This window comes from Dromiciops gliroides, chromosome 1, assembly GCF_019393635.1.
Source record: "Dromiciops gliroides isolate mDroGli1 chromosome 1, mDroGli1.pri, whole genome shotgun sequence".
NCBI lineage: Eukaryota > Metazoa > Chordata > Mammalia > Microbiotheria > Microbiotheriidae > Dromiciops > Dromiciops gliroides.
Window position 1 is genome coordinate 652,000,696 of NC_057861.1, and position 25,565 is coordinate 652,026,260.

Genomic DNA, 25,565 nt, shown 5'->3' on the forward strand with positions numbered 1-25,565 from the left:
GGAAGGAAGGAAGGAAGGAAGGAAGGAAGGAAGGAAGGAAGGAAGGAAGGAAGGAAGGAAGGAAAGAAAGAAAGAAAGAAAGAAAGAAAGAAAGAAAGAAAGAAAGAAAGAAAGAAAGAAAGAAAGAAAGAAAGAAATCTCACCCCTGATGATTTCCTGTGTGACCCTGGGGAAATTATTAAATGTCTCTGGGCCTCAATTTCCTCATCTGTAAGTAAAATGAGGGGGTTGGGTTATATAGTCTTGGGAAGCTATTCAGACCCTGAGTTTATAATCCTCTGAGAAGTCTTGTGACACGATAACTTAACCAATAGTGAACGTTTCTGTGTATGTACTAATATGTGTGTGTACAAATATGTATATGTATATATAGTATTTCTGTGTGTGTACAAATATGTATATATATACATGCATATCTGCATATGTGATATATAAATCTGATTTGCATAGGAAAGGTATCTTACTCCAAATGCTCTGAGTGAACTCACTTCATTTCCTCTATTGCTCTCTGTCTTGGCTAAGGAAACTCTTTCACTAATAAATCAACGTTGACCATCTTGTGGTATTCTTAAAAAAAAAAGAGCTTCAATTTTCAAAAGGATAATAAAGTCCAGAGGCAAGAGAATTAAGAACATTCCTTCTTGTTGGAAAATCAGAAATACTTTTAAAAAATATGGCTTCACCTCTGAATAGCTTTCAAAGAGCATAAGCTTTTGTTTAAAGAGTAACAATGAGCAGATTATTTCCCCAACCACCCTCCCTGCATATTGTCAGCATTAAGATGGATGTGGGTGGAAGACACAGAAGTTGGTTTTTTTTCCCCTGAAATTTGCCTTTCTTCCTCCCTCAATTGAGAAAGACTGTCAATAAAGACAACACTCATTTCTGTAACTGAAACGCTGCCCACTCATCCACCATGGAGACAGAGGACCAAATTTGGTCCCAGCGTCTCCAAGTTCAAAAAGGTCACAAAACAGAAAGTAAAACCTGACTCATTTAGAATGGCTACATACAGGAAAGTAATGGAGGCTGCTCACAGCGGCTGAGCTGCTGACCCAACCTTTCCTACAACATCAAGTTAATAAGCATTTATTAAGTACCTACTATATAACAGGTACTGTGAAAAGCTCTGCCACATAGAACCATGTGAAAAAACATTCCTACACCCTTTGGCCCAAGAGTTTCAGGGATGGTACTAGCCTATCTACATAACTTGTTAACCTTTATGAAACATTATCCTGACAAATACTATTGTACAGTGAAAAGAACAAGGGTTCTGAAGGCAAAGAGGATGGAGGACCATATCCCATCTCTGATGCTTACTACCTGTGTGACCTTAAACAAATTGCTTACCTACTTTGGGGCTCAGTTTCTTCATCTGTAAAAAGACGAAGTTGGATTAGGTGTTTCTGACATCCCTTTGAGTTCTTTACTTATGGTCCTGGGGGTTTTCAGAACCAGATTTCAACACAGTATGGGGAGAGAACATCACACTAACCTTGACCTGAAGGACAAATTCTGCAGAATTTGTTCCATCTGTTGCCTCAAAGAGTATGTTGTCATAAAGAACCTCTGATCCATCATGATGATACCTGAGGGAATTGTATTTGTCAGTGATTAGTAAGGAGTCAAGGAACTATGCATGGAGAGGCTTAACACAATCTCCCTTGTTTGTTTTGGGTGTTTTCATTCTAAGAAAACTGAGTCATTATGGCACATCTTCCAAACTCTATAGGGATCATTTTAAACATTTCATACACTCAATTTCAGTCCTAATGCAATCTAATATAGTCATTCTTAACTTATATATCCTTCCAACTGGACTCAATCTTATGGTAAGAAACAAAATTTTTGAGGCATAAAGCTTACACTCAGGTTGAAAGAAGTAAAAATTCCCTAAGGCCTAAGAGAAAGGCCACCTTTGAGCATGGTAAATGGTTCCCTCTGCTCTGACAGGTGGGGCAACCATTACTTGTTTATTCATTTGACCTTTATCTAATTTAAGGATTCTTAGCCTCTTTTGGTGTTATGGATGGCTTTGGAAGTAAATATTATGGACCCCTTCTCAGAATAATATTTTTAAATGAATAAAATAAAATCCATAAGATTACAAAGGAAAGCATTTTAATTAAAATATAATTTATCCCATCCAACCCTGAAATCTATTCACTGACCCCTTGAAGCTCATGGACTGCCACATAAATATCCCATGTCCTTGCTCAAGCATATACTGAGAAGACATTAAACTTTTCTAACCTAACTTTTAATGCATGGAGGTCTGCCCATGAAAATGTGTCTCTGTGGCTTAGAGGAAAACCATCCATTTCCACCATTCCGTGCAGTGGTAGTCTCTGGAGGGACAGTCTGAGTTTGTCCTGCTTCGTATCCATGTCTGAAATCAGAATGTGCTCTGTTGTGATGATACACAGACCTCCCTCCTCTACTTGCAGTGAGTTGGTGAATACCTGGGAAGAAAGCATCCAAAGTTCTTTGTAATATTAACATCTCAGGAGACCAACCTCCAATAAACAATAAATACCATCAAATCATAATGGACCCAAGTTCTCCTTTTCCACAAGCATCTTTCCTTGGCCTCTCCTCTTCTCTCCCTGTTCTCTTTTATCCTTGGAGAGCTGTCAGTCCCATGCCTTCAAGGATTACTTTTATTCTGAAAATTCCTAAATCTTTATCTCCAGGTCTAGCTTTGACTTATCTTCTGGGGTCTATACTTATATTTCCAGCTGCCTTTGGAGTATCACCACCAGAATGTCTCATAGGCATCTCAAATTCAATGTGTCCAAAAACAAGTTTACTACTTTGCTCCCTTAACCTTATTCCTATTCTGACTACACTAATTCTGTCAGTGACTAGGTCAATCACCCATTCTCCTCTGTTCCAAATCTTGGCCTTATTTTTGAGTCTTTCCATTCCCTCATTTCTCATAGTCATTCAGTTACTAAGTTCTATTGATCCCACCCCATGCAACACCACTCTGTGCAACAACTTGTATCATTTTTTCCTCCCTAATTCCAATGGCACCTCCCTGGGAATCCACATACCAACTGGAGATTTCATGGAGAGTGTGGCATTTGAGTTTGATTTTAAAGAAAGCCGAGGAATCCAATAGGTGAAAAATGGGGGATGGAGAATGTTATAGTAGAGGAAATATGGTGAACAAAGGCTTGGATTTAAGGTGTATTCAGAGATAAAAGAGAAATCTGCTTTTACTGTAGCATAGAATGCACAGTGGAGAATGATATAAGTCTGAAAAATTAGGATTGTACCAAATAGCAAGAGCTTTGAATACTAAGCAAAGGTGTTTGAAGCGAGCTCAGTAGGCAAGAGAAAATTATATATTTTTTTCAACACATGAGTGATACAACCATTTCTATGTCTAAGACATGTTATTCTGAAAATGTATCTGAGGCAACAGAGAGTGCAGGTAGGAAGAGATATTAAGTTTTTAAAAAATACTTTAGTTGGTTGTAAATAAGGTCAAACTAAAAAAAAAAAAGTCAGCAGCTTGAGATCACTGAAAGAGCTGTACAGCCTTGCTTATTATCCCTTCTTAGTACCTACTTAAGACATTGTTGAATCAGCTCAATGAGCTAACCATTCAACTGTGTTGTTCTTGTTAAGTCATTTTTCAGTTGTGTCCAACTTTTCGTGACCCCATTTGGAGTTTTCTTGACAAAAATGCTGAAGTGGTTTAACAATTCTTTCTCTAGCTCATTTTACAGATGAGAAAATTGAGGCAAAAAGGGTTAAATGACTTGCCCACGGTCACATAGCTAGTAAGTGCCTGAGGTCACATTTGAACTCAGGTCTTCCTGACTCCATACCTGGCACTCTATCCACTGTGCCACCTAGATGCCAGACTGTTCACCATATTTTTAAACAATAGGAATTTATCATCTACTTTTTTTTCCCGTGTATATTATTAGACTGAACTCTTTTGAGTGGCGGTGGCTCTCATTTACAAGGCTCTCTGTTCTCAGGTTTGATAATACCAGCACAATGTTATCTGCCCCCAGTAACAACCAGAATGCCTTACCATCAGTACAGAATCCCTTCCCATTTGGAATCTATGATAGGCATTGTTCATGAGGCAGTTAAGTAGCAAAGTGGACAGATCACTGGACTTGAAATCAGGAAGATCTGAGTTCAAATATAGAACTGGCACTTACTAGTTGAGCGACCCTGGATGAGTCACTTAACCTCTATCTGCTTCAATTTCCTCAACTGTAAAATGAGGATAATAATAGCATCTATCTCCCATAGTTGTTGTGAGGATCAAATGAGATAATACTTTTAAAGAATTTTGCAAACCTTAAATGTTACATAAGTGCTAGTGATGATGATGAAATGATCATGACCACGATCATGAGGATGATGAGGGTGATAACAACAGCAAACCTCTCTGGTCTGCTTGGCTCCCTGGCTCTTTGCAACTCTTTTGATTCTGAAAACCAGAGGACCTCCAAAAATGTTCTCCCTTATCACATCCATTATGTAATTCTGTATGATCTTAATATACATATGGGAGACAGACCCTTTGTTGAAAGAGAACTTCAATGGGATCTTGAATATTCTGCACCTTTCTGTCAATTGTATGTCTATAAATGTGTGTTGTATTGAAGAGGGTTTTTTTCTTTCTTTTTTGTAATTTCAATGGTGTGCAGAATTACCAGTGAGGAAACTTTATTATTATTTTGCAACTTAGAGTCTTAGAGAATTGTATAGGCTGGGGACAGCTAGGTGGCACAGTGGATAAAGCACTGGCCCTAGACTCAGGAGGACCTGAGTTCAAATCTGACCTCAGACACTTGATACTCACTAGCTGTGTGACCCTGGGCAAGTCACTTAACCCCAATTGCCCTGCAATAAATGAATGAATTAATTAATTTCATAGGCTTATAAGAGGACTTCTGTTCCTTTCTTATATTTTCATCAGATACAGTGAAATGATTTGCCCAGGGTCACACAGCTACTAAGTGTTTGAAGCAGATTTTGAACTCGGGTCTTCCTGATTTCAGGTCCAGTGTTCTATCTACCATGACACCTAGCTGCCTCTAGCCTTTAGTCCCTTGACAGCCCCCTGCATGTTGACATTTTCATTATAAACAAATCTAGAAGACATTCAGAGACAAATAAATAAAGTGATATCCATTTAAAAATTTATTTGTAAGCCAAAAAAATGGGAATATTGTTTAAAAGGGAAGCTAGGTAGCACAGTGGATAGAGCGCCAATCCTGGGCACAGGAAGACTCATTTGCCTGAGTTCAAATCTGACCTCAGACACTTACTAGCTCTATGATCCCGTATTAACGCTGTTTGCCTCAGTTTCCTCATCTGTAAAATGAGCTGGAGAAAGAAATTGCAAACCACTTCAGTATCTCTGCCAAGAAAACCCCAAATGGGCTCACAAAGAGTGGGACACAACTGAAAATGACTCAACAATAACACTGTTTAAAACATTTTTTCATGACAGTGAAAGTTTAGAATACAAATAACCTATTAAGAACAAGGAGATAAACAAAATGGACACAACAGAGTCCTTTCTATTAAAACAAAATAACTAAAATGGGAAGAAAGTATAGAGAAAAAAGAGCTCTTCTTGGATGTCAGAAGATCTGGGTTCAAGGTCCATCTATGACACCTGCTGGGCATGGGACCCTACATAATCACAACACACCCCAAACCCCCAGAGCTCCCAGACCCTCCCCACCACTCTGTGGCAGATGGGAGGACAGCACCATCCTTATCAGCTTCTCCCTATACAGATAAAATCCCAAGTCTGGTTCAAAAAAAAAAGACTACCCTGCTATACATATCTTATTATATTTACAATAAGCCTTGAATAAATCCTGGTTGTTAAAAATGAACCTGAAAACAGCAGTTTTCTGTTTGACATATGACAATCATACAATAGCACGTTACTTTGCACAAAATAGCTGTTAAATAAAAGTTTGTTGAATTGAACTGAATTGTAGAATAAAGCAATAGGGGAACTGTGCATCATAAATATTTATAATAATGTCCTTCACATTTGTAACTTGAAATTAATGCATTTCTGAAATACTGCTTCCAAATGCAAAGTACAATTAAGTTGCTAACGACTAAAAGGAATCATCAGCCAAATTCTTTCCCCATGGAGGGGGGAGGAAGCTGGCTAGCAAAAACAGAGTTCCTTCTCATACACAAATGTACCATGTGTTTGAACAGAACCCTGGCTTCTGTAACCTTAAAATATTTTCCTATCACTTCATAAATTTAGGTTTTCTGATTCAATCTTTTTTAAAAATGGAACCTACAGTTTAGGTACACTGTCACCAAGTAGTATATCATGGCCCTGTTTATCAAAATTTTATAAGAAAAATTAAAGCTCTTTATTAGAATAGAAATTGAAATGTTAAAGCTTCGATATTTTCAGAGATTATACTGTAGGGCAATTTTTCAAAGAAATAAAAATGTTTGATCCAATCCACAGAGTCAGAAAATCTCAGAATTAGAAGACACCTCTGGAGAGAGTCAGGTTTAATCCATACCCCAACCGAGGATAGAGTGCTGGGCCTGGATTCAGGAAGATCTGAGTTCAAATCCAATCTCAGATATGTCTTAGCTTTGTGATCCTAGAGAAGTCATTTAATCTGTTTCCCTCAGTTTCCTCACCTATAATACTAATAGCGCCTACCTCCAAAAGTTGTGAGGATCTATTGACATAATATTTGTAGAGCACTTTTCACAGTGCCTCATACATAGTAGGTGCTTACTAAATGCTTGTTTCCATCTTTCCTTCATTAATCTTTTATTCATTCAGTTATCCCATGCTATCTTGAATTTGATAACATATTTTATCTTTACTGCACCAATCCCTTTTCCCAATAGTTTTACAGGTTATTGGAGCTTCAAGCCAGTTTTGAGTCAAAAGCCCTTAGAGTCTCTCTCAATGTAGGTTTTTCAGTTCAGAGAATTATCCTTGTGATGGTCTCCTTCAAGATTATTAAGCTAACTTTGCTTCTCAGTGACTTATTCAACAAAGTCTTTTCTTCATTCCCACAGGGCAGATTCATAATATTAATTCACATCTAATGTATAAAAGGCACTTTCTTCCCAATATACCTATGAGGAAGGTCACTCAGATATTATCACCACCATCTTACATATGAGGATACTTGGGCTCTGAGAAATTAATTTCCCCAGCAAATGAGTGACTGAACCAGGACTCAAACAAAGGGCTTCTGACTCTGTGACCATGGCTCTTTTCCCTTTAATACATTGTAAAACTATTTACCAGTATGATACTCCCCAATACTCCTGTCTATTTTACCCCTGTTCAAAATAAAGCACTTTCCCATTTCTTCTATTGAGTTTCCCTATTCTGATCATATTCCTCATGAGAGAATTATGGGTAATTTTGCACAATTTTTTTTTTGCATAAATGTTTTCCTAAGCAATACTTTATTTTGAGGGTGGGTGAGACAATCTGGGTTGAGTGACATGCCCAGGGTCACACAACTAATGTTAAGTGTCTGAGGCTGGATTTGAACTCAGGCTCTCCTGACTCCAGGGCTGGTGTTCTATCCATTGTGCTACCTAGCTGCCCAACATTATTTAACACATTTTTATGTTCAACTTATAAACTTCCCTAGATACTGAGTGTACTTAAAGGTAGGCATTCCTTACGTGCTCAGGGATGTTCTGAATAAACTTTAATGTCTTTGAACAGGTTAAAATTTGTTTCATCACAGTTAGGAATGGACTTTAAGACAGAGGATGAGGCGGAAGAGAAAAATACTGAAAGATAATTCCTGTGCAGTAGCATCATCACCACCACCACCACCATTACCACCACTTTTATAAAGTTCTTAGTTTAAGATCATAGAGCCCTCTAGTCATAAGGGACCTAAGAGATCATCTTGTCCAACTCCCCACCCCCCCCATTTTACAAATTTGAAAACTGAGGCTCTAAGAATTAAAATGACTTTCCCAAGACCACATTACTGACTAAGAGGCAAATCTGGGATTCAAGCCCAGGTCTTCTATTTCTGAATTTAGTGCTCTTTGCATTATATTACATTGTTTCCATGATTAGCCTCTTTTCCAATTGCACAGAGAAGCAGAGGACACTGTTCTTTTGTCTGTCTCCTTTTTAATTTCAAGAGATCTTGCTTCCAATGTCTACAAAGTTACTGAAAGGAAAAAGGATACCCACAATGGTGATGCTATAATGATGTATATAATGCTGATGAGGGAGGAATAAAAATGTGAAAAATATTGTCCCCCTAGTTTCCAATGGCATATGATGTATAGAAAGAAATGAGAGGGGTGGAATAGTTTGAAGATACATGGAAGGAACGATATGAACTGATGCTGACAGAAGTAAGCAAAACCAAAAGAACAATTTGTACTATAACATCAATATTAGAAAAATGAATAATTACTTAAGATTTAAAAACTGATCAACTAAATGTTCAGCCCTGATCCCAAGGGACTGAAAAAGAAGAAGGTTGGAGGGAGAAAAAGAGGAAGAGAAACAGAGACAGAGACAGAAGGACACATACACACAGACAGAGAAAGAGAGACACACAGAGAGAAACAGAGAGACTGAGAGAGAGAATGGAATAAAATGCAAAATATGAAATTAATTTTTGGATATTCTCAATGTTGTAATGTTTTCCTTGACTCTGCTTATGTGATGTAGATTTTTCTTTCTCTCTCTCCTTTTTTCTCTATTCTTTCTCAGGTAGCAGGATGTAGGAGGGACAAAAAAATAAATTCTTGATAATTGAAAACAATTAATTTAATTTGAAAAATCTCAGTCTCGTAACTATAGAAACAATACAGGTGGCAAGCCATATTTTAATGATGGGCCACAGTTCCTTAAACCTTATCTAAACATTGTATGATAAAGAAAGGAGGAAGGATAAATCCATTTTTAGCTCCTTTTGGAAAATTATAAAGCCTATCTAGATTATATGGTAGCATTGCTGGCCTGCAGTGAAAGCAAATTAGCACTTTTTGGTTGCTAGGAAACCCATAATTTAATCTCCTTCCACTGTTCAACATGTGAGACACAAGAAGGCAGGAGAAAATAAAATTAAAGAGGTATTGATGAAATTTGAAAATATCTCCACATTTGGGAACTGGAAAATCTCACCTTTTAGATAATAGAATTATGGTTACATGAGAAGTAAAAAACCTCTCTACATTCCCAGTTCATGGCATCTAAAGAATGTTATTTCAAAAAAATCTAAGGAAAAGCTATCCAATTCAATTCAATGAGTTCCTACCTTGTTGTATATAAGATATAAAAAGAAGAGAGATGTGAGACATCTCTTTCTCAGATCGTTTAATGGGAAAAAGAGTGTTTTAGGGGAGGAGAAGCATTAGCTCTGGAGTCAGAGAACTTGGGTTAGAATCCCAATCTGGTGTTTATGACCTTTGTAACCGTGGGCAAATCACTAAATTTCACTGGGCTTCAGTTTCCACATGTATAAAATGAGGTTAGGCTACCTAATGTCTGAGGTCCCTTCCAGCTCTAGATCTATGATCTGGGGAAATTGGGGCTTTGTCCCAAGGCTCTTAAATTGAAGGGGGACCTACAGCAAATAACATTCCTTTGGCAGGATGGAAACAATTGAGCCGAACACCAAATTTCTAAGAATGGGAGCTCTGCCCAAAAGGCTCATTATTCTGAAATATCACCCTCATGAAGGCTGGGGTCTCTCCCATGCCCCTCCTTCAATGAATTTGTCTTTTAAAGTTCGTTTGAAAACATTTTATATGACTCTTACCTTGGATGCCCAATGGCTAATTATAGCTCTGGAGGCGGGGGTGGGGTGGTGGGGTGAGATAAATGCAAAGGAAAAGGCCAAATAAAATATTAAGAGAAATTTGAGACCTCAGTCTAATTCTTTCCTGCCCTGCTTTCTACTTCACTTCAAAGTTGTACCTACCTCAGGAGCTCGATTATCCACAGGGAGAATAGTAATGTTAAAGCAAATTCCATGCAGAGTGCCGCCATGTTGGTTACTGATGGAAAAAACAAAGTGAACATGCTGGAGATGGGGTCCTATGTCTTCCATGGGCGGCATGTAGGCCACTTTCATGTGGTTTACAGCATGCTGCAAAGACAATTAACAAAGGAAAAGACCAGTTTGTAGTGACCAAGAGCTTGCGACAGAATTTTTCCCTATCAGTCAGCATTGATCAGAGGTCTTTTCCAATGTAACCTTAAAATTTCTTCTGAGAATTTTACCAACAGGATCATCATTTTTCACAAATAAGGAAAGAAAAAGATAGAAAGAAGTGAAGTGATAGTAATGCTTCTCTCCCTCATCTGAAAGTCACAGAGCATCTTGAACTGCTCTCATTCCATTTTCACATTATACTCGTATGGTTATTTGTGTCTCATCACCTATTTATAGACAAGCAATTAGTGGAGCCTAGTGTTGACTAGGGGGAGGAAAGTAGGCAGGATCTCATTTGGGAAATTGGGCAGCATTTTCAATAACCCTAAGCTGTGCCCTGCAATAAAATTCTATCTTTTTTTTTTTAAGTCAATGTTTTCTTGGTAATGCTATATTATCATATATTGTGAAACAGGGGGCAGCTAGGTGGTGCAGTGGATAAAGCACCTGCCCTGGATTCAGGAGGACCTGAGTTCAAATCTGGCCTCAGACACTAGATGTGTGACCCTGGGAAAGTCACTTAAACCTCATTACCCTGCCAATAAATAAATAAACAAACTAACTAACTAATTAATTAATTAATTAAATATATCATGAAACATCTAAGATCTCAGAAGAATTGCAAGTGACCTGAAGGACAATAAATAATAAACATAATGCATGTGAAGGTGGTATGCAGATGATTATCTACAATGACATACATAAGAAGAACCATTGAAATAAATTAAAGATATTGTAGCACTATGTATCGCAGTGGATAGGCTACTCACCTAAGAATCAGAAGGACCCACCATTTGATGCAGATATAGATATTTGAATTGCACCACAGATTGTTACTACTTAATGTGACCCTGGACAAGTTACTAAATCTCTCTCAGTCTCAGTTTCCCGATCTGTAAAATGTGACTAATAATGATACCTACTGACCAGGTTTGTAAAATGAGATAAAATTTTGTTTGTTTTGGTTTTTTTGTTGTTGTTGTTGTTTTGTGAGGCAATTGGGGTTAAGTGACTTGCCCAGGGTCACACAACTAGTAAGTGTCAAGTGTCTGAGGCCAGGTTGAACTCAGGTCCTCCTGATTTCAGGGCCTGTCCTCTATCCACTGTGCTACCTAGCTGCCCCGAGATAATATTTTAAAGCACTTTGCAAACATTAAAGTGTTTACATATATTCTAACTAATGATGATGCTGATGGTGAAAATGATGTGAACATAAAAGGAAGTAAGCTGGTGTTGTAACAGGAGCTAGAGAAACTAAATGGAAAAGCCAACTATCATATGTAATATTAAAAGACAGAGGGGGCAGCTAGGTAGCGCAGTGGATAAAGCACAGGCCCTGGATTCAGGAGATCCTGAGTTCAAATCCAACCTCAAACACTTGACACTTACTAGCTATGTGACCCTGGACAAGTCACTTAACCCTCATTGTCCCACCAAAAAAAAAAAAACAACCAAAAAAAAAAACCACAGAGGAGAATGCCCAATGAACTAAGCTGATCCTCTATGGAGGATTTATGGAAAGACATTCACAAGAGTTAGAATTAAGAAGGCAGGGTGGGTTAGGATCTGTAGTGGTGGGGAGAGTGGTACACCCCTGGAGATCTGGATTCATTAAAATATTAGAGTTAAGTCTTAGCACCTTCTCCTAGTTTCTTGGGAGCAAAAACTGCGTCTTATTTAACATTTATGTTAGGTCCATTTGATTTGAAATGACTACACCCACAACCCAGCTTAAATGCCATATCTTTCATTAAGCCTTTCCTGATCCACTTGCTAACTTCCCCTCTCTACTTGATAACAACCTTCAACTCTGACTTCATTTAGCATTTTATTTTATATTTCTTTAAAGCACTTATGTTGTATATGTAAACATCGGTCTTTGTATCTTATCCAAGAGAATATAAACTGCACAAGTGCAGAGGTCATACCTTGCCTAAACTTTATCTCTCTTCCACTGCCTAGGAGAGTGCTCTGCCCACCATAGAGACTGGTCAAATAAATTGAATTGCTATATCCGATAGTTAAGAGCTACACAGATGGTCAGAGAAGTGTGAACGAAAGTTAAGCATGCGTTTCAATATTTTTTTGTCCTCATACACCATTGCAACTTGTATCTAGCAATTTGAGATTAGGAGCACTATCAAATGTAGGACTCCCATGGATAAAGGATCAAAATAAAGAGTGATATTTCAAGGGTGTCCTAGTAAATGTTTACCAACCAGCTTTCCAGGGTGGAAATGTATTCAGAATACACTTGTAAGTTTAATCTGGATTATTAATATTTTATCTAACCCTTTCTTGTGTCTAGTAAATCAAAGCAATAAATCAAGCTCTGCTTTGTAGCATTTAATGATTTCTGAGATGTAAATGATCACATTGAAAATTCATTAAGTGGCTCTGCTCTGGTAAGCTGCCTTTAGCACCACTTCCACCCCCATATTCCCTTCTTTTTCAAACTCTACAATCACAGTAACCAGATCTCACTGACTCTCATGAAGACCTTCCCACAGTGGTTGTGGAGCCAGATTCAGATGTAGCTACTGCACAAGATACCCCTACAGTTTTCAGGACCCCCACAAATGTAAAAAGATTCCTTCAGGGTGTTTGAATAACAGAAGGGTTTCTGGGACTTCATGGGAGCCCCCTGCCATTTTGTGGGAGGGGGACATAGGTGTGCAATTTTCACTTCTGCCTGTGGATCATGAAAGCTCACTCTCCTTGTGTATATATGTACTGCTCTATTCAAGGTCTACTCTGAAGCCATATTACAGTGTAGACATGACCCTGATTTATCAAACACTATTTCAGTAAAGTGACATGATGCAACATGACAGATGCAACCAAGGGGAACATGGTTGAGTACTGGAAGACAGAAATTAATAGGTTATATTGAATAACACTCTTTTTAAAAAGCTATATCCACTGTGTGACCCTGGACAAGTCACTTAACCCTCATTGCCCCACCAAAAAAAAAAAAGAAAAAAAAAAGCTATATCCATTCCAAGTATTATAAATACTCAAATCAACTACAAAGAACCTATGAAGGAAGAATGCTATCAACCTCCAGAGAAAGAACAAATAGATAGGATACATAATATGGTTTTACGTTTGTGTCTCTGTGTGTGTAACTATATTTGTATATTTGTATATATGCCACCTTAGATATAGATATTATAGATAAAGATTTAGCTATGTCTCTGTGTCAGATGGTGGCTTTCTCTAGTGCAAGGTGGGGAGGGAGGAAGGAAAACAGTTCTGAATTTAAAACGCAATAAACAAATGCATGCATAACTAACTAAATGAAGGAATGGATAGATCAATAAAATTTTTCAAGTTAGATCCAATTTAGAAAAGTTTATATAGACAGTAATAATTCAACAAATATTTACTGAGCTTCTACTGTGCATGAAGCATTGTGGAAGGCTGCTAATGAAGACACAAAGATAAAGATCTCATAGTCCCTGCCACCAAGAAGCTAATATTTATTGCTATCATTAATAACAATAATTGGCATTTGTCCAGTGTTCTAAAATTTGTTAAGTCCCTTGTATACATAATCTCATTTGGGCTGAAAACAATCCTGAAGAGTAGTTATGATATTATTACCATATTGCAGTTGAGGAAACTGAGGCTCAGAGAGATTAGATAACATGTCCATGGTCACACAGCTAGTATGTGTCAGATGGGATACTATATTTGTATAGTACTTTACAGTTCATGAATGCTCTCACTTTTTTTTTGCTAGGCAATGGGGGTTAAGTGACTTGCCCAGGGTCACACAGCTAGTAAGTGTTAAGTGTCTGAGGCCGGATTTGAACTCAGGTTCTCCTGACTTCAGGGCCGGTGCTCTATCCACTGTGCCATCTAGCTGCCCCCTGCTCTCACTTTTATTATCTCATTTATTTCTTATAACTAATAGTCTGTTTAATATAAATTTACAAATTTAAAAGGATCTCTGAAAATATAACCAATGGTCCGTGAACTGTGGACGTCACTCACATCACTGCAAATTCTACTGACACACTAAATTTCATAGACATTTGTTTCAAATGACTGAATCTGTGTCCATGGGAAAAAGTTTTATCAGCTGCTATATTTGTAGTTGCTGAATCTCTGCTTCCTTGAGCAACATTTTTTCCACATACCCACTCTGGGCACATATATTTTCTGTTTGTCATGGGCAATAGGGAGGGTAGAAGGAGTAAGGAAAGAATGAGTAGAGGAAAAAAAATAATCAGGTCGGTTGGCAAGCCATCCAACTTTTGTCCCCAAGCTTGGTTCCCCCTGCCGCAATATCAAGATGTCTTTTGGAGGTGTATTCATAAAACATCGTACCTGAGTGAATGATCTCAGTCCCGGAGCTGTGGGATCCTTGACTGGCTTTGATATGCTGTCCACCATAAAGAGTTTCCCAGCATCAGAGTCACTAAGGAGAGAAATTAGCACCAGTTAGTACATTTTCCATCAAATCTGGGATCTCATTTTCAAAATTCAAATTTCACAGGCCAGGAAGAGAACATACTTCCCCACTGTCATTGTTTGCCAAAAGAACCAAATGGCATTGTTGGCCTGTTTACTCCCAAAGCAGTTTCATCATCGCTGATCCAAACGTAGTTTAGAAAATGAGCATAATACTTCATCTTTTGACAGGAGCAAAGAAGTTATGATTACCCTCCCCCAAACTACTGGACTGTCACTCTGTCTGGGGCACAAACATAACGCACTTCTGGACAACTTCTCTAGCCCTGGTGCCAAAGGTTTGTCTTTGCATGCAAATGGTGATAAGTTTGAGGCCATGGTGGGTACTTCATTTTAAAGTGCTGGATCTGAGTTCACACCATGTAACTCCTGAGTCTAAGTTTATATTATATAACTCTGCTCCCTGGATATTCCCTGTATTAGTCTGCCTCTTTCCTCCTGCTGAGGAAGTGTCCCAGGCCTAGAATAAATGTGTCTCCCTCTATCTTTTCCTGCTGAATTCCAACCCATCCTATAAAGTCCAACTCAAATGCCACATTTCCCATGATTCCCTCTTCTTTGTAATGACCTTACCCCTCCATGCTAATAACAATTAATAATAAAAATACATAATACCTAATACTACATAATTCACACCTCTATGGCTATCACTTTACATGCATTATCTCCTTTGATCACCTGTCACTGTGTTTGGCATCTCTAACGCTCTTAGCATGTAATGCTATATAATATAGTTAGCTGTGTATGTGGCTTATTCACCTACTAGACTGTAAGCTCCATGAGAGCAAGACCCGTGGCTTATTGAGGCAGCTAGGTGGTATGGGTCTGAAGTCAAGAGGACCTGAATTCAAATCTGGATTTTTTTTTTACTATGCGACCTTGGGCAAGTCACTTAACCTCATCTGCCTCAGTTTTCTCAGCTATAAGATGGGGATAATAATGGCATATATTTTCCAGGGTTTCCTGAATGTCAAAAAAGAGATAATATTTGTAAAGTGCCTGATACATAATAGATTCTTAATAGTATTTGTTCCCTTCCATCTAAACTTTATACCTCCCTCTCTACTATTGTTGCTGTTGTTCTTGTTGTTCACTATGCACTTTGTTCATGGGCTTTTCCTGGCAGATATACCAGAGTAGTGGCCATTTCCTTTCCCAGTGTGTCCCCATGTCACAGATGAGGAACTGAGGCTAATGGGGTTAAATGACTTTCCCAAAGTCACACAGCTACTGTCTGAAGCCAGATTTAAATTCGATCTCCCTGACTCCAGGTGAGTACTCTATCCACTTCATCACCTAGCTGCCCCTACATCTACTATAGTACTCTGTATACAAAAGGCATTTAAATAAAGAGTTGTCATTTGTTTGTTGTCTTGGCCAAATCCAGAACTTATATTTTTGTATTAAGCATTAGAAGTTAGAATTCTCTATTCCTAGGGCAAAGTACTTGAGGAAAGAGACATTTTGTTCTTGCTTTTGTATTCCTAGTGCCTAGTATACAGTAGGTGTTGAAAAATGCTTGTTGAATGAATGCAACAGCAAGAGCCTCTCATCTTATCTCCACTTACACTCAACATACCCATAACTGAAGGAGAAAAATGGAGGTCTTGTTATTGTGTAGAGAAGCTCCCCATCATGAGATTCTGTATCCACAAAATGAAGATGCTTCTTAGTGAGATGAGCCACCTCTGTTTCCTTGACAACCAAATGCCGAATCACTCCAGGAACCTCTTTTGGGAGCTCATCATCCACTGGAGTGATGTGTATCACCACTATCTGGAATGCAAAATGGAGAACTGGTTGAATTGGCAGAAACCTTAAGACTCATTCAGGGTCACAACCCATCTATAAGATATGGTCTTACAAAAGGATCTGAGGGTCAGAGAGGTTAAATGATTTTCCCTTGATGGTGTGCTAAGAAGCATGGGACAGGGTTGGGAGAGTAGGGGAGGTGTGGAACTCAATTGCAAAACTCTATCCGCTATAGCCTCTGCCTTTCTATGGCATTATGATACTTAAATATTTTCCAAAATAATTGTTGCATGCATGTAATAAACTCCTTCTGGAACAGAAATTTAAGTTAAATAATATTTTTCCTTCTAGTTCATATTATCATTAAAGAATACATTTAGCACAAATGTAAATATGTGATCGTTAGAGTTATTATTAAGGACAGCTAGATGGTGTAGAAGATAGAGTACTGGACTTGGAGTCAGAAAGACTCATATTCCTGAGTTTAAAGCTGGCTTTAGACATTTACTAGCTGTTATAACCCTAAGCAAATACCCTGGTTTGCTTCAGTTTCCTCATTTGTAAAGTGAGCTGGAGAAGGAAATGGCAAACCACTCTAGTGTCTTTGCCAAGAAAATCCCAAATGGGGTCACAAAGAGTCAGACACAACTGAAAACAACTGAACAAAAAAAGTTATAATGGCAATGATATATTTCTAGCATCTTCTACCAAATTTTATTTCCTATTTTTGTTTATTCAGCATTTATGTGTGTGTGTGTGTGTGTGTGTGTGAAATCTTTTAAAATCTTCATTTGCTATCTTTTTTATCCACTCTACATTTTATTGCCAGAATAAGCCACTAGGTGTTCCCTGATCTCATCCTGCTCTCTCCCACCTCTGTGAAAAAGCAAACCAAAATTTGCTCCCTGCTATTCATCTCCATTTACTGAAATCCTTTTCTTTAAGGCTCAGCTCAGTTGTTACATGATTCATGGAGCTTACTCTGATGCCTTCTGCTGAAAGTGGTATTTCAAACATTCCATGAGCACGTTTTCAAGTCAACAAGCCTACTAATCAAATGCTACCACATTCCCGGCACTGTGTTGAACGCACTTTGTCTAGATCTTTACTTTGGTGCTATAGCATTGTACCTTATTTGTACCGTGTGTAGTTGTGTACATGTTCTATGATGCCTTCCCTTCTCAGTTTGCTAGGGGGCTGGGACCAAGTCTTTTTTTTTTTTTTTGGTGAGTCAATTGGGGTTAAGTGACTTGCCCAGGGTCACATAGCTAGTAAGTGTCAAGAGTCTGAGGCCAGATTTGAACTCAGGTCTTCCTGAATCCAGGGACAGTACTCTATCCACTGCGCCACCTAGCTGCCCCAAGTCATTTTTTATCTTTGGCCCCCTAGCACCATGCAAAAAGCACTGTTTATAGTAAGCAATAAATCTTTGTAGTATTTGAAGATAATTAAGCATCTACTCAATGGCCAATAGTAAAATCTGTACTTTTTGCACTTTCCCAGGGGTATTAGGGAGAAACCATCAATAACATGCTGTAAATTAAGTATCATAATATAGTATTATGGGAATTTTTTAATGTCTTGGGTAGGTGGTCCTAATCTGTTCCTAGCTCATCTCATTCTAGAGAGATGAACTGCTTTTTCTAAGGTCATGGCCCTATGCCCAGTGGAGCCCAGATTCCAAACCAGATCTCCAAAACCAGTACTTTTTCCAATACATAGTCCTGTTATTCCATAGAACAACTCCATCGAGGCTGTTTTTTGTTTGGGTTTTTTTTTTTTGTTTGTTTGTTTGTTTTTGCTGAGGCAATTGGGGTTAAGTGACTTGCCCAGGGTCACACAGCTAGTAAGTGTCAAGTGTCTGAGTTCGGATTTGAACTCAGGTCCTCCTGAATCCAGGGCCAGTGCTCTATCCACTGCGCCACCTAGCTGCCCCGAGGCTGTTTTATTATTGAGATGAATTTTATGGATTTTATCCCTATTTTGATAGATTAGGAATTAGATTAACCCCTGTAGATGCCAATTTTGCCTTGGTTTCCAATGGCAATATTTAGAATATTCAGGGTGAAAGCATGAGGGGAGTTGTTCCCCTAATTATTTTTCCCTCCAAACCCCCCTCTTCCTTCACAGTTGTAATTTGGGTGGTTATACCTATCAATTTATACCCTAATTATACCTAGATAGGTTTACTTACTTCTTGCTCCCACCCCAACCCTTCATAAGGAGAATTTCTTATCAATTCGTGTTTCCTTTAAAAGTTCAAGTTCTGTTTGTGAGACCTTGGCCTTGGGTCAATCCTGAGGTGACTCTGGTCTTACCCTCCAACTATAAAGTTTCACTTCAAGTAAACCAGCTGAGTTGCTGAAAGTCAAGAAAGCCAACTGCACAAGCTTGTTATGTTGTTAAATGATTAGGAGGTAGCATGGAATAATGGATAGAGAACCAGAATCAGGATCAGGAAGACTTGGATTCAAGTCTAAACTCTAATAAATATAATCTAATAGCACCAGCAGAGGCCATTGGGAAGTGTAATTTTTCACAGATGGGAGAATAACTGTGAGAGGCAAGCTAGGTATCTCCTTTCTTCCCTTCTCTCTTTCTTCTGAGTCCTATTTTTGCTATCTTTCATTGCTGATGATGGTTCATCAGTATGATCTTTATTTTTTGAAGGGCAATGAAGGTTAAGTGACTTGCCCAGGGTCACACAGATAGTAAGTGTCAAGTGTCTGAGGCCGGATTTGAACTCAGGCATTCTTGAATCCAGGGCTGGCGCTTTATCCACTGTGCCACCTAGTTGCCCCATGATCTTTTTTTTTTTAATTAAAAAAAACAAATGAATTTGTTACCTTAGGGATGTCATTACTTGATATCAGAGTGTTCATGACGGAGAGCCCTGAGGTGTTTGGGGTTTTTTTGTTTTGTTTTGCTTGTATTTCATAAATTTTCTATTCTAGGATCCTGCAGTTCTAGAGTGGGAGGTTAAAAGACCTCTCTGAGACATCAAGTCATGGTTTAGTTTTTTGAATTACTATATAAATGCCTAAGCAGAATCCTAAAGCTTGACCTTGGACCCACTAATGAGGCAATAGAAGTCCTGATACTACAGAGAGTGTAGGTGCTGACACCAGACTAATAAACTATTTTTTTTTTTAACTGAAGTGAGACAGGGCATCAAGAGGGCCTAGACTCTTCATGCTTCACACTGGCTGTGTGACGCTGGACAAGTCACTTAACCTCTAAGTGCTCCAAGCAACTTCCTGATGCTATAACTTGTGGAGCAAGCACTTCTGCTTTGGGAGGAGTGTCCTCACTTGGGGTTCTCTATATTAATGAAATCACAAGTCAGGATAAAACATAGGAATGGGGGGGTGGGAATAAAGATATTATGGTATGATGATGGGAGATCATGTGTTTTCAGTGGATCCACATTCTTTTTCCATGTGAGTACTCCTTCCAAAGTATAGATCACTACCCATTCATGCCTTCTCATTCTATGCAGTTATTTTCTAAGTCCATCTATAAATCTACCGAATGAAATACCTAAACCCCACAAGAGAATTTCCTCCAAGTATTTTGACATTATATGGCTTTTCTTTTTTTTCTGCATTAGTCATATTGTGAAAGAAGAAGCAGAACACAAGGGAAAAACCTTAAAAAAGAGGAAAAAAAAACAGCCAAGAAGTAGAAACAGTATGGTTCAATCTGCATTCAGAATCCACAGTTCTTTTTTCTGGATGTGGAGAATATTTTCTATCATGAGTTCTTTGAAATTGTTTTGGATCAATGCACTGCTGAGAAGAGCCAAATCTATCAGAGTTGATCATCACACAATGTTGCTGTTTCTATGTATAATGTTCTCTTGGTTCTGCCCATCTTGCTCAGCATCAGTTCATGTAAGTCCTTCCAGGTTTCCCTGAAATCCTCCTGCTCATCATTTCTTACAGCACAATAGTGTTCCATTATATTCATATACCACAACTTGTTTAGCCATTCCCCAATTGATGGACATTCCCTCAATTTCCAATTCTTTGCCACCACAAAGAGAGCTGCTATAAATATTTTTGTACATGTGGGTCCTTTTCCCTCTTCTATGATCTCTTTGGGATACAGACCTAGTAGTGGTATTATTGGGTCAAAGGTTATGTACAGTCCCATTAACCTTTGGGCATAGTTCCAAATTGTTCTTCAATCTGACCAGACATTTCCTAGCTCACAGCCATGTAGAGTTGTGTATAGCACTTCCTGCACCCATCACCATTGCTAATATGTTACAGCCTGTTTATACCCAACATGCATCTTTCCCTTTTAGACACATACAATTATGATTCTTTGGAAATTGTAGGGTTGTACGATTATATATAAAATATATGTATGTATAAATTTATGATATCCTATTATGTAAAATGACATGTTTGTATATTTAAGGAAAGAGAAAAAGGTTTAATGCAAAAATGTGCTTCATAAATTTGTTTTGTCGGCATATTTACGCTTTAGTCCCTAGAAACTCTGAAGAAGACGCTGGCTTTCCAATTAGAACAAAGCTCACCTTCCTTTACCTTTTGACCTCCATGCTTCCTGCTTAATTTCCATAGCATCAGGTGCTAAATTTAATTGTTCTGGGGAGAATGACTTCTACTCAGACACAAAATCTAGAAACATACTGGATTATTCATTGTATAGAATTTCACTGTAATCAGAGCTACAAAGCATGGCTACTTTGGCTCATTAGCTAGGAATTATAAATGTTGGGTACAATTAACCTTTCATTATAGTGGCATTCTCTGTTGAGAGAGGAGCTTTGGCCTTTGTATGTTTATACATGTATAAAATATGACCTATCCTATTTGTAACAATGGAATAGGAGTAGGGGAAAAGACATGAGTTTTCCATTTTAAAAAAGGCTTATAATCTGTTTAAAAATAAAAGATTCCGGTCCTCTGGATGGGAACAGGACTCAAGACTACATCCATACCATTATTTCTATGTAAACAAAACTTAAGAATTAGTGATAATCCTGTTAAATCCTGTTAAGTCTGGTATCTCTTTCCATAAATATTTACTTTTCTTACTGTCCAGCTAACCGAGGTCTCCATAATATATCTAAACCAGAACTTCTAAATAAAATGTTAACAAGATAGAGGATAAAGGGATGTAGTAAATAGAAGAGGTAATTTACTACAAAGCAGATAAATACATTGAATGTTTTTCCTCTCATTCCTAACTCTCTCACATTCTAAACCATTGTAACTTTTCCATTTTTTTACTCACTTCCTCTTATTTTTTGGTCATCTACCATTTAACCCTCTTTTTAAAATCATAGGATCATACATTCAGAATGGAAAAGGGGCCTCAGAGATTTTTTGGTCCAACCCCCCCCTACTCCCCAGAAAGAGGGAAATGAAAAAAAAAAATTAAGTGCCTTAACCAAAGTCACAGAGGAAATAAATAGCAGACTTGGAATTTGATCCTTATGCTGGATCCCTAGATCTAGTAGCTCTTTCTAGTAATCTGGCTGTCTTAAGAATTAATATCCTTACTCCTATCCATTTCTCATTTTTGAGAGTCAACTGCCTCTTCACTTAGGTCTGGTTGGAGCTACTTGCCATATGTTTTTCTAATCTTTATTCTAATTTGGCAATGAGTTTGACCTTTGCTCTGGTTGATGGTGGGCAGCTAGGTGGTACAGTGGATAGAAAGCACTGGGCTTGGAATCAGGAAGATTCATCTTCATGTATAATATCAAACATGAAATTTTGATCTATAAGACTTTGGCTTCTTTCATTTTAGTTGTTATACTCTATGTTTATGTATATGCATGTATATTTCAACAATTTTCATTTTCCCCCTCTGGATCCACCTTTGTATTGAAGTCATAAAATCTTTCTTTGACAGATTATATCAAGGTGTTCATAGAAATTCTGTACCTTCCCCGCAAAAAAAAAAAAAAAAATTCTGTACCTTTTCAATCTTAATTCAATACAATAAACATTTAAGTGCTTTCTAGGTACAGTGCTAAGAAGAGATACAAGGATAAAAATCAAACAGTCTTGACCTCCAAGAGTTTACTTTTTATAGAGGTAGTCCTTCTTAATCTGAGACCACCTCCCAGTCTAACCTGTATATATCTTATTTATACATAGCTGATTGTTATCTCCCCCATTATTAGACTGTGAACTCTGTGAGAACAGGGACTGGTTTTTTGTTTTGTTATGGGAAGTTTTCATTTCCCAGGGCCATTCCTCCTGCAAATTTTGGCTAACGAAAGGTCTGTATTAATAGTAACCTCACCAAACCAAAACCTATCCCATGGAATGTGAAAATTATTTACTTTAGAGCCTTAAACATTCCTTAGCTAAGAAGACAGTAACTGTCTCTGACTCCTTGTCAACATGTAAATTCTCCTCCTCAATCAGTTTATTTGTGAAACCTCTAAATGCAGTTTAGGACTTAGTTTACCTAAAGTTTGTTTGACAAGGCTGGAGGTTGCATGAGATTATGGCTCTGCTTAACTAAACTTGTTCAATTTTTATGACATTGAAGGAAGCATGGGATTATGGCTCTATCTTCTTTTTTACTTCTATATGGCCTAAGAGGAATTTACAAGATTGAAATATGCAAAAGAACTATTTTTCTGTCACTGTGATGGATTTTTGCCGATAAGAAGACTTGTAAAGGTCCTAACTGGAGTTCAGGTTTTCTCTGAGGCCTGAACCTATGCTTGAGCATAATTTTTAAAAATCCTCATTTTTCCCTCCATAATTTTTATGTTGTGATAAATATATATATTTTGGCTGCAATTACCCACCACAGGAACTCAATAGAGGAGATATTTCTCCCATAATTGTTTGTTTCTTTGTTTTTCTTTGTATTCCCAGGTGTAACACAACACCTGGAACATGAAAGGCACTTAATTAATACCAAGTGACTGACCAACTATGTGTCCTCAGATAAGTAGAAGTTAATTTGATGAAGGAACAAGCGGGAGAAGAAGGGTTCAAGAAAGGCTTTACATAGGGAATGGCTTCTGAGCTGAGCCTTCAATGTAACAGGAATTGTATCTATGCCTCATCTGAAAGACAGGCATCATGTCTCAAGTTGAGACCTCCCATCCCAAGTCATGAGGCCTCTGAAGGGGAGCATGAAGCTGAGCGTCAGTCAAAAATATTTTTAATTTTAAGGTCGTAAAGGGAGGGAAGGGGAAAGTCAATGGAATGGAGGACAAGAGGATAGAAAACCTCCTGGGAGACAAAGGCCTGTCTTCAGGTCCAACGTACACATTCCCCAACCTTCCCACTACCCTACTCAATTCCATGATAAGCCCGGATGATGTGAAACCACAGGTCACACAAAGAAAAAAGCATCAGGCTTGGCATTTGGAAGGACTCAGAACCAGACGGTCTGGATCAGAGATGGAGAGAAATCAGTGACTCGGCCCCGAGTTCCATTTGCTGCTTGGAATGTTTGCCAATTTCTGTACTGTATTCCTGTTACTAAGAGATTTGGGTCAAACCCCACATTTGGGACACCTGCCACTCCAGGAATATCTGAAGCTAATACCTTGAACAATATTTTCTTCTATACTCATGGATTTAGAGAATGTCCATGGTATGGGGAAAAATTGCTCAAGTGTGGAAGATAGTGAGGGTGTGGCTTTATGATTGCTTTCTTATTGGTTCTATGTCTATAGTAAAAAAAACTATAAACTGAATAGCATGTTTGGCAGCTCATTTTTATGGCTTGTTCCATTAAGTCTTGTTCAGTGAACTACAACAGACCTAAGGATAGTAGAAAAGGAGTTTTCTCAAGAGGTGGGGAATCAAGAACTATTTTGATTGGATAAATCAGCATTGACCACACCCCTTGGGATAACAACATGAGTACAACCCCTATATTAAAGGGGCAGAACTGGAGGTTGGGAGGTTAGGGAGATAGGGAGGGAAGGGTCATCAGTTCTCTGAGAACTGCATATAGCTTGACACTTCCCAGGAGCTCCTGGTATTGGGAGGAGCCCCTAAATGCCTAGGTGAACCTAGAACTTTTCAATGCTTGGTTCTTTTGGTGAATAAAATCAGGTTGGGGCAGCATGGCCATCCGGTGGTTAAATTAGCACCTGGAGCAGTAGTTTAAGGAGTGAGTGCATTCCATGCAAAGGAAATGGCTCACATATATTCATGAAGGTAGGGGAATGAAATGTCAACTTCAGGAAGCAGTAGCTGGCCAGTTTGGCCAAAACAAAGTATAGGAAGGGAAGTAATGTGAATAATCCTGGGAAGGCAAGTTGGAAGCAGATTGTGAAGATTCTTAAATGTCAGGCTAAGAGTGTTGTTGTTTTTTTTAATCCTAGAGGTAATAAGGAGCTATTGAAAATGCTGTGATCACAAAATATCAAAAGATCTAAAATGCTTCCACTGGTGTAGGGAAGAGTCTCTATGGAGGATTTTTAGGAAGACAAAAAAACAATCACACAGAATGAGAAGCTGTGTTGGAAACTATTAATGAAATGCCCCCCCTCTAAAGTTATCTTCTCCCTACTCTGTACCCATTTCTTGTATCTATCTATATACATGTAGTCTCCTACATGAAAACATAAACTCCTTGAGCACGAGATATGTTTTCGTTCTGCTTTGTATCCTGAGTGATTAACAAAGTACACAGTATATAGTAAGCACTTAATAAATGCTTGTTGGTTGGTTGATTGATTGGTGAGAACATGAGCCTATTAAAATGCTTACATATTAAGTACTTACTATATTCACTTCTGTGTGCTAGGGGATGAGAGAGATTCAAAGGTGAGAAACTACCTCATTCCTGCCCTTGATATAATTATAATACAATAGAGGAGATGTCATATATACAAATAAATGTGACACAAGAAAGAATGTAAAATAAAGGCAAAATGGTATAAGAAATATGAAAAATCACAGAAAGAGTCACAGTCTTAGAGTTGTATGGGACCACAGAGGACATTTAGCTCAACCCCTCCCCTATCTACAACCCCTTCTGCTACACAGCCCAAAAGTGGCTATCCAGCCTTGGCTTGACAATCTCTAGTGTGAGGGAAGTTACTGTCTCCTAAGGAAAACAGTTTCAGCTTTAGAGAGCCCAAATTGTTCTTTACACTGAGCCAAAAGTCTATCTCTG

The 25,565-nt window shown here is 38.2% G+C and overlaps 1 protein-coding gene across 1 annotated transcript in view; it reads right to left on the reverse strand.

Moving 5' to 3' along the window:
- The window catches only part of FREM1 (FRAS1 related extracellular matrix 1), a 176,920-nt gene that overhangs the window by 92,200 nt on the left and 59,155 nt on the right, over positions 1-25,565 (reverse strand). The window contains exons 11-15 of the mRNA XM_043978303.1: positions 16,252-16,448; positions 14,529-14,619; positions 9,960-10,127; positions 2,257-2,465; positions 1,499-1,592 (exon numbers count right to left, since the gene is read on the reverse strand). Coding sequence (XP_043834238.1) covers positions 1,499-1,592; positions 2,257-2,465; positions 9,960-10,127; positions 14,529-14,619; positions 16,252-16,448 — 759 coding nt within the window. The remainder of the gene's footprint in view (positions 1-1,498; positions 1,593-2,256; positions 2,466-9,959; positions 10,128-14,528; positions 14,620-16,251; positions 16,449-25,565) is intronic.